This window comes from Moschus berezovskii, chromosome 6, assembly GCF_049115385.1.
Source record: "Moschus berezovskii isolate FMDL1 chromosome 6, NW_MosBer_1.0, whole genome shotgun sequence".
Classification (NCBI taxonomy): domain Eukaryota; kingdom Metazoa; phylum Chordata; class Mammalia; order Artiodactyla; family Moschidae; genus Moschus; species Moschus berezovskii.
The window spans coordinates 105600730-105614406 of NC_142465.1; the positions used below are offsets into that span (position 1 = coordinate 105600730).

Below are 13677 nucleotides of genomic sequence, written 5' to 3' on the forward strand. Positions count from 1 at the left end.
GGGATGGAACTTAGGATGACTGTGATACTTTGCCCCACGGTGATGAATGTGGATTAGGACAAATCCCTTGACAACAGAATACAAGGAGCTGATGAAGAGCATTCTCAGAAGTTATTGGGAGTTTTTAAATTACTGAGTCAAGTTCAGTACTGGTAATTGGTCTGTTCAAACTTTCTGTTTCTTCCTGGTTCAATTTCTTGGGAGATGACACCTCCCAGGAATTTGTCCACTTCTTCTAGATTGTCCATTTCATTGACGTACAGTTGCTGATAGCGCTGTCTCATACTCCTGTGCGTCTGTGGTGTCAGTTCTAACTTCTCCTTTTTTCACTGATTTTATTGATTTGGGCCCGCTCCTGTTTTTTTTCATGACGAGTCCAGTGAAAGGTTTATCAATTCTCTCTGTCCTTTCAAACAACCAGCTTTTAGTTTCATTGACTTTTTTTTTAATTTTTAGTTTCTATTTCATTTATTTCTGCTCTCATCTTTATGATTTCTTTCCTTCTACACACTTTGGGTTTTGTTTGTTCTTCTTGCTCTGGTTGCTTCAGGCATAAGATTAAATTGTTTATTTGAGATTTTTCTTGTTTCCTAAGGTAAGCTGTGTCACTATAGATGTCCTGTTACTCAAATCTCTCTGTCTCATGTTTCCAGGGTGGGGTGGACGACGAAGTGACCCTCTCTGCCTACATCACCATCGCCCTTCTAGAGATGCCTCTCCCTGTCACAGTAAGTGTCCTGGCTAAAGCATTGCTCTGGATGCAGTGAAACTGCTGACATGTTGTCTGAAATGTCACCTTACTCAGCTTTCCCTCTATGCAATGGCAGTGCTTCCCAGATTGATAGAGAATTTGATCAAACCACTAAGATACATTTACACTTTCCCAGTGATGGCCCTAGTCTATTTCTTCCCTAGCAACCTCACCACCAGCACCACACACACATAGAATGAATTCTAAAGATATGGATTATATTCTTGCACTATGAATGTAGACTAACAGATTAAAAAATACTGTTCTCTCCGTCCCTAAGAACGAGGCTAGAGGGACAAATGCTCCTGAACAACTTCTTGACCTCTGTGCTGTGGTCTGTGTTTGCCTGGGGGCCCCAACCTCCCTGTTCACACAGCTCACTCCCTTCCTGTTCTCCCTCACCAGCATCCTGTTGTCCGCAACGCCCTGTTCTGCCTGGACTCAGCCTGGAAGTCAGCCAAGGAAGGATCCCAAGGCAGCCACGTCTACACCAAGGCACTGCTGGCTTATGCCTTTGCCCTGGCGCATAACCAGGAAAGGAGGGCAGAGGTCCTCAGGTCACTGGATGAGGAGGCCGTGAAGGAAGGTGAGCGCACACTGGGAACTTTCTCCCATCGCACGTTCTCGGGATCAGGAATTCCACCAAAGGTCTCCCATGACTGCCTCTCAGGATCCCTTTCCCTCTCTTCTTTTAACTGTATCATTATATTTACATTTTGTTTATTTTTTAATTTTTGGCCACACTATGCACTATATGGGATCCTAGTTCCCCGGCTAGGGATTGAACCCACGCCACTTGCATTGGAAGGCTGAGTCTTAACCACTGGTCCATGAAGAAAGTCCCTCTATATCATTATAGATTCAAAGTTTCTTACTCAAGTTACACATCCAAAGATTAAAAGGAAGTATACTGTAATAGTAAGAAGCTTGGCCTCTGAAGACTAGTGCTGAAAAACTATATGGCCCAGAGCAAGTGCTATACAAGTATTAGCTATTGGTTAAGATATCAGTTCTCAATATATGCTACACCCTCACCCAGTGTATCATATCATTTTAAACATAAGACTAAAGGAAGTAATCCCATGAATAAATTCTAGTATTTTATGCTCATTTCACAAAATTGATGCTGTCTATTCATTATCCACACAATATTTCTATGTATATAATGGTCTATGTGAGAGGTAGAAGAAATAAAAATAAAATGCAAATAATAAGATATCCAATAAAACATATCCTGCTTTTCTCCCTTGACAGTGCTATTAGTTGTTTACTCTTATAATGCACTGAGAAATATTTCAGATATACAAAAATGCATAAAGAATAATTAGCACATACCTTTAATACCTCCCTTTCAGCTTAAGAAATAAAATATTACCAATGCTGGAAAAACCCTCGGGGTGCCATTCCTACTCTAAAAAGTAGTTGATCCAGAATTTGTCATTACAGTTTCCATGGATTTATCTTTTTATTGCATGTGTAATCCTAAATAATATTCAGAATGCTTACATTTTTCATCTTTACATAAGAACTGTCATCCTTCTAAGTATTTCTACTTGATCTTTGTCTATCTGCTTGCCTTTTGTATTTTAAGTTCAACGTTAGACTGAAAGGAGTCCCTTGTACGGGTGTGTTAATTTTCACTGCTGCATAATACATTACAATATACTAAAAGGTTGTAACTTATATAGAGTGTCTCTTCTCATGGATCTTTTCTTGTTTATTTACTTCTATTGCAAACCATGCTGCAATGAATACTCATATTCTCCTTGAGGTGGTAGTACCTGAACTTGTCTAGCTTGAACTTGGAAAGCATAACCTCTGGATTCATGAGCTCAGTACACTTTCCCCTTTGCTGGATTACTGCCAAATTACTCTCCAAAGAGCTGTTTACTTCCCACAACAGAATAAATCAGTACCTGTTATTTCACACCCTGTCAGCCTTTGGTACTTTGAGAATTACTCTACTTTTTTTAATCTAATGAATGAAAACTCCATTATCGCATGTGATTTGTGATCCTCATAAGAAATCTCCAAAGACAGGCTTTATAGAAAATAGAACAAATCCTAGACAAGGCCAGAATAACATCAGATACAGGAAATTACTACAACCAATCAGAGAACTTACTCAGCTATTTCTTCCACCAACACAACTGCAGCAATCATTTGACAGCTTGGACCGCTGTAGGCTTTGGACTCCAGCAACATGACCACCTTAGCCCAAGTTCTGTGAGAAGTCAAGTTCAGCTTTTCATATAAGGAAAAGCGTCTAGATAAGGTTTAACAGACTGTCATTGGAATGCAACCCTCACTTCAGGTCTGGCTCCTGTACTTTTACTTGACGTTGAATATGAGTATGTGGTCACTTACATACTACATGAAAAAATCTTTTTCTCACCTCCAGATAATTCCATCCACTGGACACGACCTGAGAAACCCAGGGTGCTCACGGAGGATGTTTACCAACCCAGGGCTCTGTCTGTGGAGGTGGAGATGACGGCCTATGTGCTCCTTGCTTACCTCACGGCCCAGCCTGCCCCGACATTGGAGGACCTCAACCCTGCCACAAGCATCGTGAAGTGGATCTCAAAGCAGCAGAATTCCCAGGGGGGCTTCTCCTCCACCCAGGTCCGTGTTTAGCCAGAACCTTTCTCTTCACCTTTCAAGTAGCAAAATGTTTGAACAAGATACAAACACATATAAGAAGTAAAAAATGAAGATATAAATAACTTGAAATGAGGAAAAATGTTATTAATATTCAAGGATGGTGAGAAATAAAGATAGATACATGACAGAACCATACAGTCCAAGGCAGATATGCAAAGGATATGGTTCTGTCATTTATCTAAGGATTATAATCAATCTCAAAATGAGGATTCTACTACTGAAGTAGTGAGGGGAACAGGAAATAGGAAACCAAAGCTCCTTTTGTGGCGACTAACATGGATTTTGGGTTTCCCTGGTAACTCAGCTGGTAAAGAATCCTCCTGCAATGCAGGAGACCCTGGTTCTATCCCTGGGTTGGGAAGTTCCCCAGGAGAAGGGATAGGCTACCCACTCCAGTATTCTTTGGCTTCCTGGTGGCTTAGACAGTAAAGAATCTGCCTGCAATGCGGGAGACCTGGGTTCAATCCCTGGGTTGGGAAGATCCCCTGCAGAAGGGAAAGGCTACCCACTCCAGTATTCTCACCTGGAGAATTCCATGGACAGAGGAGCCTGGCGGGCTACAGTCCATGGGGTCGCAAAGAGTCAGACACAACTGAGTGACTTTCACTAGTCACTAACACTGGCTTTTGGGTCTTTCAAGGGTTGTCATGCCTAAGTGGGTCCTCTCCCCTGTCTCTTCCAGGACACCGTGGTAGCTCTCCACGCCTTGTCCAGATACGGAGCAGCCACTTTCAGCAGGACTGGGAAGGCTGCACAGGTGACCATCCAGTCTTCAGGGACATTTTCCACAAAATTCCAAGTGGAAAACAGCAACCGCCTGTTACTACAGCAGGTTTCATTGCCAGAGGTGCCCGGAGAGTACAGCATGTCAGTCACAGGAGAAGGATGTGTTTACCTCCAGGTGAGATTCTGGGGACAGAAGGTCCAGAGTCACCATGGTCACTGAAAAGTCCTAGCTCAGCGAATGATGGGGCAAATGAGAGAAAGAGTTGAGGAAGCTGGAAGGAGTCCTGGAGAAAGGAAAATCACAGATTTTTCTCTGTTCCACAGACATCTTTGAAATACAATATTCTCCCGAAAAAAGACGAGTTCCCATTTGCTTTGGAGGTGCAAACTCTGCCCCAAACTTGTGATGGACCCAAAGCCCACACCAGCTTCCAGATCTCACTGAGTGTCAGGTAAGACCTCTAACTGCATCATGTAGTTCTGGGCATAACAGCCAATCTTCTCACTAGAACTCCGCATTAATCAGAGCGGTGTGACGGTGAATGTCTGTTCTGCATATATTGAAAAAGCAACTTGTTCCCATGTTGACACAGAATTTCTCAGTGATGGAGTTTACATTGTATATCCCCCACTGCAGGATCTCTTAGTGTCTAATCTCCTTATTTACAGCTTATTAATCCCCCTCAATAATAATTATATAAAGAACATTACCACTTGTCTCTAACCTGAATTCCTGATTTTATTCTAATGTAATGATTCATCCTGACTTCATTCTATTGTCATGAAATCCAATATTATTCTTGCTTTATCCAGGACAAAGGTGGAGACCTCTTGAAAAGGATGAATAGAAGGGAGAAGTGACTCTCTAGTTAGAATTCCTACTGGTGATAATTAAGTCTCAGATTATATATAAAATAATCAATCTGGGGGAAATACATACATATGCAGCCATTTTCAAATAACTACTGGGCTATTTGTATCTGTCCACAAGAATATTATGAGCAAACTCTGGGAGATAGTGAAGGACAAGGGAGCCTGGCATCCTGTAGTCTATGGGGTAGCAAAGAGTCAGACCTGACTAAGCAACTGAATAACAACAACAAGAATATTATAACCTGGTTGGGGATATTATTCAGGAAAAAAAGACAAAGTACATGTAACAGATAACTGGATAGATTAGCAGTCTCATGCTCATCTATGCTTTTGAACTGTGGTGTTGGAGAAGACTCTTGAGAGTCCCTTGGACTGCAAGGAGATCCAACCAGTCCATCCTAAAGGAAGTCAGTCCTGAATATTCATTGAAAGGACTGATGCTGAAGCTGAAACTCCAATACTTTGGCCACCTGATGTGAAGAACTGACTCATATGAAAAGACCCTGATGCTGGGAAAGACTGAAGGTGGGAGGAGAAGGGGACGACAGAGGGTGAGATGGTTGGATGGCATCACCAGCTCGATGGACATGAGTTTGAGTAAACTCTGGGAGTTGGTGATGGACAGGAAGGCCTGGCACGGTGCAGTCCAAGGGGTCGCAAAGAGTTGGACACGACTGAGCGACTGAACTGACCTGCCCAACTATGCATCACTTATAGAACTTTCTTAAAAGGAAGATGCTCAGAGGTCACGCCCATGAAATTCTGATTCATCTGGTCTGGAGTAGGGCCTGGTCTCTGTGGCTTCAACAGGCTCCCCTGAAGATTCTAATGCACAGACAGTTTTCTGAGCTACTTGATAAGAAATTTAGGAAGATTTCTGGTACCTTTCAGGATTCTTATGTGCTTACTGGACATAGAAAAAGAATATTTAATGACACAGAAAATCCTAACTCCTTTCTTCCCTGGATTTTTAGTTATGTCGGAAGCCGTTCAGCCTCCAACATGGCAATTGTTGATGTGAAGATGGTATCTGGCTTCATTCCCTTGAAACCAACAGTGAAAATGGTAGGTTTACAATAATCCCAGGAGACTCTATTTTATTTAATGTTTTATATATCTCTAGACTAAGACATTAATTTAAAATACTATTAAATCAACTCCTACCAAAGACATTACCTTCACCAAATGCAGAAATATAATTTAGCTTGTTTGTATGGGGAGTTGTTTGCTTATTTTCTCATTAAACTTTGCTTTAATGGGTCTCAAAATTTTGTGATGGATTTTTTGGTCATGTTTCCATTAAGATATTAATTTGAAATATTAATTTTAAGTACTAATAACCCAAAACTTCCACCCATGAAAAACAGTCTGTAAAACGTTCTCCTTTTCTTCTAGTTTTATGAAGCATTGTTATCATTAACTAGTCTTTCACTACTAACTTCATTGGTCAATTCAGATAATTTTGAGACTGTTCTTCCACCATGGATCATACTGGGGTGGCAGGTATTAGGGATCATATTAATTTAGTCTTCTGAACTTCCTGGGCAGACCTGGATGCTGGATGCCAGCTCCAGCATCCTTCCTGTCCACTGCTTTAGTGACACAGCAATAGTCTGTCTCCTGTCATGAACAGCACTATGCTAGGAGCCACATCTACTAGGAAAAGAAGTGTTGGCAGGCTCCTACTTTAATGGAGCTTAGAATCTTCAGAAAATAAAGCATAAGCAAATGAACTAGTGAAAAAATATGAAAAAGATCGACATAAACTAGAACTATTACAGAAGTATAGAGAAAACCGAGAATAAGAAAAAGTTAAAAAAAAAAAAGCCTCCATAAAGGAATGGAATGTGAATTGAACCTTGAAATATGGGTAATTTCTAAGTTTTTTTGTTCCCTGTTCCTCACATAAATCAACTTTATACATAGGTCCTGTATCATACTAAAACCCTGCATCCCAATTACCTTTCCTTTTTAATTTTGCCACATTATTGTCTTTGCTTATAAAAAGCATTTCAAGAAATTTCACCCTCAGGCTTAGTTTGGTAATAAACATTCTTCTCTCCAGTTCCCCAGGGTTTTCATCTGTTTATTAACATTTACAATGTCTTAATTTTCTTCAGCTAGAAAGATCTGACGTGAGCCGAACAGAAGTTAGCAACAACCATGTTTTGATTTATCTGGATAAGGTGAGCACCCTGCCAATCTAGTTGCAAAAATATACATATAAGACATTTTTGGAGACATCACCTCCATACTGAAAATTTGAGAATTCTAACATTAGTTCCAATGAATATTCTCCTCTCCTCTATTTATATTTCATCTGGGACTGTGGGAAAAAATGGCTTGTTATATATAATATTGGGATATGAATATTTCTAGGACCCCCCGAAAAGCAAGAAATTCTCCACAAAAGGTGCTGACTAATGTGCACAAGTTATTTTACAAATACTGCATAATAGAAGGAAGCAACCATTGAGGTTAGTCAATTATTATATCAACATCCCAGGTGACACCAATGGTAAAGAATCCACCTGCCAATGCAGGAGACTTAAGAGACAAGGGTTTGATCCCCGGTCAGGAAGATCCCCTGGAGGAGTAAATGGCAACCCACTCCAGTATTCTTGCCTGGGAAATCCCATGGACAGAGGAGCCTGGTGGGCTATAGTCCTTGGCGTCGCTAAGGGTTGGACATGACTCAGCACACACACATTTCAACATCACAGCAGTAAGACAAAAGGGTAATATACTATCAATCTTAGGAAGGACTTCGACCATAAAATATAAGATCAATCCACCAATAAACCAATCTGATGTTATAGTTGTGTGTTGTTACATAGTTTATTTGTTCCCATATTGATGGATATTATAGCTTACAATTTTATGAAACTTGTCTGCAGCACTCTGCCTTCTATATTCCTTGTTTTTAAACTTTTTATTTTGTACGGGGGTACAGCCAATTGGGCTTCCCAGGTGGCTCGGTGGTAAAAAACCTACCTGCCAATGCAGAAGATATAACAGACAAGAGTTCAATCCCTGGTTCAGGAAGATCCCCTGGAGGAGAGCATGGCAACCCACTCCAGTATTCTTGCCTGGAAAATCCCATGGACAGAGAAGCCTGGTGGGCTGTAGTCCATAGGGTTGCAAAGAGTCAGACACAACTGAAGCGACTTAGCACTCATACATTAGCCAATTAACAATGTTGTGTCAGTTTCAGGTGAAGAGCGAAAGGACTCAGCCATATATATACACGTATTTTGAGTTAGCAAGTATTTCTGCATGATAGAGAAGTGAAAATATTGAATTCTGATACTTAAAAATAAACATATGTATTCAAACAATAAAAAGCATACATCATCCACCCCTATGAACAGAGCCATGAACTCACATTTATGGGAGTGTATGAATAGCTTTAGTTATTTAAGAAACAGTTTGGGGAAGTTTTCATCTACTTTGAGAGCTTTTAACCCAATTTAAAACCCTGTTAGTTGACAAAAAGTTTTTCCCCAAAATAGGTGAATACTCAAACTCACTCAAAGAAGAGAGACAGAAGCTCCCTGGAGAGTCATTTAATTCCTTTTTGCTTTATAGGTGACAAATGAGACACTGACCTTGACCTTCACAGTTCTGCAAGACATCCCAGTAAGAGATCTGAAACCGGCCATAGTGAAAGTCTATGACTACTATGAGACAGGTGAGTGAGAGCAGTGTTCACACAGAAATTAAATTCTTGATCACAGAGATTTATATTTGAGAGATGTGTTGGGCCAGTTCATTAAACTAACTGCTCTCATGAGTTCATTTTTTCTCCACCAAGTCTGATTCTCCTTTCATTGTCTTCTACACAAACATGGTAGAGATTACCTATTGTATAAATGTACTATTCCTAATACAAAGCACCTGTAGGATATCTAGTTCTCTTTTCTTCAGATAAAATCAACTATAGGACAATATGAAATTTAAATAAGTGTAATATCTAAACTGCTGCCCTTCAAGAGTTTAGGGTAAAGGAAATCATAACATAAAGTATTTGAAGACACAAGGCAGTAAGAACACATCAAATGAATGATGCTGGTGTTTCTGATACAATTCTTCCCACAATAAAGATTCTTTCACTAACCTGTATCCCATCAATGTTTGCTTTCCCTCTCACTTTGCTTGACTGTTTTTGTTTTTATTCAGATGAGTTTGCAGTTGCTGAGTACAGTGCTCCTTGCAGCAAAGGTAAGCAAAACTCCTTCCAGATGGAGTGAGAACCCCTTTGTCTCCCCTCAAATCTCCTCCATAAAATTCTGGCTAAATATTTGTCATGGATATCATACTGCTCAAGGTGCAACTTACTGTAAAAAAAAAATACCTTTATTGAAAAGGGGCCCCTGATAGTCAAATCTCAGACAGTTCATAGAACTGCAAGTTGAATCATTTTAAGTAATGAATCTCATTTCCACTATACTAACTGGATTTCCTCTGGCAATATGCTACCCAGATCTCAGGGAAGGAATTTTCACTGCTTCAGAAACCCATGTCCATCTTAACTTTCTATCCTGTCCACTCTCACAGATACTGGAAATGCTTAAAGACCATGTCGATGAAAACTGCTTTGCTGGAGTCCCTGTTCCACAGACTCAGATCTCCATGGAAAAAGGACAATTTTTAACATCTCTGAAGGCTTGTTGAATAAACCTTTTTTTTTTTCTGGTCAGTCTCTATCACTGTTTCCTCATTTACTCAATAAATGTTTATTACCCTTCCATGTGATTCCCAATAGACTTCTGAGATAAAAATTCATAGAAAGGGGTTTCCGTGCTGGCTCAGTGGTAAATAATCCACCTGCCAATGCTGGAGACAAGGGTTTGATCCCTAATCAGGAAAGATACCACATCCTGCGGAGCAGCCAAGCCCATGTGCAACAATTATTGAGCCTGTGCTCTAGCACTCAGGAGCTGCAACTACTGAAGTCTGAGCACACTAGAGCCCATGCTCTGCAACAAGAGAAGCCACTGCAACGAGAAGCCCACACACTGCAACTAGAGAGTAGCCCCTACTCACCACAACTAGAGAAAGCCTTTGTGCAGCAATAAAGACCCAGCACAGCCAAAAATAAATAAATAAAATTACTGTTTAAAAAGTCAGGAGCTAAGCGATTTCAAAAGTGAGAAACATTACAGAGACGGTAGTCTGAGTAGGCTTCATTTAAAGGTTCCAGGGAAAAGAAGAAAGTATTGGATTATATACTAGGAGCATTTAAAGTGTGTTTGGTTATGGCAGTACCCTAGGGAAAAGCCAAAGAGTGGATTTATGAGAGAACAAAAGACTGCCTGGAGAAAGAAAGACTTTCCACATTAAAGGGAAAGCTGACTGTCCAACATAGGGAGGCAGCATAATTAATTGGGACTTGATTTGAATTGGAAGTTACGTGTCCTGAGAACCAAATCTGCCATTGACCAATACATGTGATCAGTTAGTTAACCTATCAGATTCAGTGAAGGATGACAGATTGAAAATACTGAAGAGGTGATTCAAAGAGAAGTGAGTTTTCCTAGAAGAAAGAATAAATAGAACTCAAAGCTTAAGTAAGAGTGTTACATTGAAACATCTTTTTTTGGAACTTTGAGCCAGAACCAAAGGATGAATATAAGCTCAAGGAGATACTCATATGCATTAAATCATCCATCATATGGATGGAGGAGTAGAAGCTTCCAAAGTTTGAAGAGAAGATCCCTGGAAAGTCCTAGGAGTCCTAGTCTTCATATAGTTGAGTCTGACAGAGCCTGGATGCTATAAACTAAGAACTGTGAAGGTCTTTGAAGTTCAAGCACCCTTAGCTCTGTCTTCCAGCTAGGCAAAAGTAAAAGCTAAAAGCTATCACCCTGGAAATTCCCTGGCTATCCAGTGATTAACACTTTGCCTTCCAGTGCGGGGGGTGGGGGGTGGGGGTGGGGGTTCAATCCCTGGTCTGGGAGCTAAGATCATATGTGCCTCTTAGCCAAAAAATATAAAACAGAAACAATATTATAACAAATTCAATAAAGACTTTTAAAATGGTCCACATCAAAAAAATCTTTAAGAAAGAAAGTTAATCGCCTTTGTGCTAGATTTTACTCTAAGCACTTCATAGGTATTAATATATCACCCTTATGAAACAGGTATTATTATAACAATTGAGGCTTCCCTGGTGGCTCAGACAGTAAACAAATCTGCCTGCAATGCAGGAGACCAGGGTTGGGAAGATCCCCTGGAGGAGAAAATGGCAACCCACTTAAGTATTCTTACCTGGAGAATCCCATGGACAGAGGAGCCTGGCAGGCTACAGTCCACGGGGTCACAAAGAGTTGGGGACACAACTGAGTGACACTTTCATAACAAGTGAAGACACTGAAGCACAGAGAAGTGCAATTTCCCCAAGTTATTCAGGTAGTAAATGGCTAAACCAGAATTCAATATCAAGAAGTCTGGCTTTCAAGTCTACACTCATAACCTCAAACCATTCTGCCTCTCCAACACACACCAGACAACAAGGCCAAGAAAAAAACACTTCAGAGCTGAATAAATGTTACAATTAGATCAATTAAGCATCCATCTAATGCATGAAATAGAAAAGGAATTAGGGGTACGACTGCTGCTGCTAAGTCACTTCAGTCATGTCCTACTCTGTGCAACCCCACCAGGCTCCTCTGTCCACAGGATTCTCTAGGCAAGAATACTGGAGTGGGTTGCCATTTCCTTCTCCTAGGGGTATGACTAAAGGAAATAAACTAACAGGATTATAATAAATTCTATCACTTGCTGCTGCTGCTAAGTTGCTTCAGTCATGTCCAAGTCTGTGCAACCCCATAGACAGCAGCCCACCAGGCTCCCCCGTCCCTGGGATTCTCCAGGCAAGAACACTGGAGTGGGCTGCCATTTCCTTCTCCTAGGGGTATGACTAAGGGAAATAAACTAACAGGATTATAATAAATTCTATCACTTAGTCTAGTCCTTTTTTCTTCGTTCTTATGGAAGTCATGCCTGCAAATGTACTTGAAGGGTATGCTGTTGCAAATCAATCACTGTATCTCCTTGAACCAAGAAAACTCACTCAAGAAACATTTATTCATTCATTCCAGTGTGTCAGGCACTATATTCCATGTTATGATAGAAAATTGAATACATTGGGATTCTTTCCTTAGAGAAATTACACTGAAGAATAAAAGAAACAGATTCATATTTGGCTTATTGTAATACTACATGATAAATATTGCAAACTATTCATTACTAGGATGGACTCCAAACACAATGACCTTCTCAAGTTTTGACATACCACATTCAAATTCTGATATTCTGGTAATTATCAGGCACTCTGTATGAATTCTTTTATAATTCACTTCACTTTTCTTTTCATTGTAAGAGGATTTTGGACATTATTTTTGTAACCAGAGAGACCTGGATGGTCTTGAGTCATGAATTTTTACACCATGTTCTTTATCCTGAAGAAAAGATCTAATTATAATTGAAAACAGATCTGCCACCAGCCTACTGGTTGGGAATCATAGAATTAAAATTCAGCAGACTTTTAAAGAATGATATATCTTGACAACATGAAACTTCATGAACTATTTATTCTTTCTGTAAAAGTACGTGGCAACATGACAGTAAATGAAATAGAGAGGTAAGAGGCTGGTTGAATGGTTATGGCAGGAATTCAGAGACAAAGAAATAGAATACTTGATCTACCTCGGAAGAATAAATGTCTTTTATATTCATGTAAATTCCACTGATAAATCAAAAGTTAATACTGGGAGGTGAAGGTATAACAGCTTACTATATGAAAGAGGGCACAGGAATTCAGAATATATTAGGAAACATCTAAACAATGGCAAAATATGTGGCTGGAAACAGAACGAGAAAGCACTCTACATATCAGTACAGAAATATCTCCAGGATTATACTGTTATTAGAAAACAATAGAGCAAAGGACAGGGTACATAATACAGGCTCATAAATAAGGGGAGGGGAAGGAAATAATGTGTCCCTTTTTTTGCGCTTACATAAACTAAGACTAGAATGATGCCCACCAGAAAGAAAAAAAAAAACTACTAAAAACGTATTTATCTGGGACTTGCCCAATGGTCCAGTGGTTAAGAATCCAGCTTCCAGTGTAGGGGAAATGAGTTTGATCCCTAGTCAGAGAAGTAAGATCCCACATGCCACCAGGCAACTAAGCCTGAGCGCCTATGCTTCACAATGAAGACCCAGCACGGTCAAAAAGGGAAATACATGCCTGTCTACAGAAACAGGAAAACGTAAGCGGAGGCGCTCAAGGATGGGAAGAGACCACTTAGTAAGTACCATTTAAAATTATTTGACTATTGAACCACGTGAGCATATTTACTATTCTAAAAATTAAATTTAAATCGGGTGAATAAGAAGCTTAAGTCTAAAGTGTATGTTACCTGTGTCTGACTCTTTGCGACCCCACGTACTGTAGCCCGCCAGGCTTCTCTGTCCATGGAATTCTCCAGGCAAAAATACTGGATTGGATTGCCATTCCCTTCTCCAGAGGCTCTTCCAGCCCAGGGATCAAAACCTGGTTTCCTGCATCGCAGGCAGATTCTTTGCCATTTGAGCTACAGGGAAGTCCTTGAATTCAGTACCTGCCCTTCTGTACAAGAAAAAAGAATACTTAC

At 40.2% G+C, this 13677-nt stretch overlaps 1 protein-coding gene across 2 annotated transcripts in view; it reads left to right on the forward strand.

The window, feature by feature from the left end:
• Positions 1-9762, forward strand: part of A2M (alpha-2-macroglobulin) — a 66383-nt gene extending 56621 nt beyond the window's left edge. For both annotated transcript variants that reach the window (XM_055395090.2, XM_055395089.2), the window contains exons 27-36: positions 654-728; positions 1157-1337; positions 3153-3376; positions 4098-4316; positions 4466-4593; positions 5989-6079; positions 7135-7200; positions 8603-8705; positions 9194-9235; positions 9572-9762. In XM_055395090.2, coding sequence (XP_055251065.2) covers positions 654-728; positions 1157-1337; positions 3153-3376; positions 4098-4316; positions 4466-4593; positions 5989-6079; positions 7135-7200; positions 8603-8705; positions 9194-9235; positions 9572-9588 — 1146 coding nt within the window. In that variant the 3' untranslated portion in view covers positions 9589-9762. The remainder of the gene's footprint in view (positions 1-653; positions 729-1156; positions 1338-3152; positions 3377-4097; positions 4317-4465; positions 4594-5988; positions 6080-7134; positions 7201-8602; positions 8706-9193; positions 9236-9571) is intronic.
• The last annotated feature ends 3915 nt before the right edge of the window (positions 9763-13677 follow it).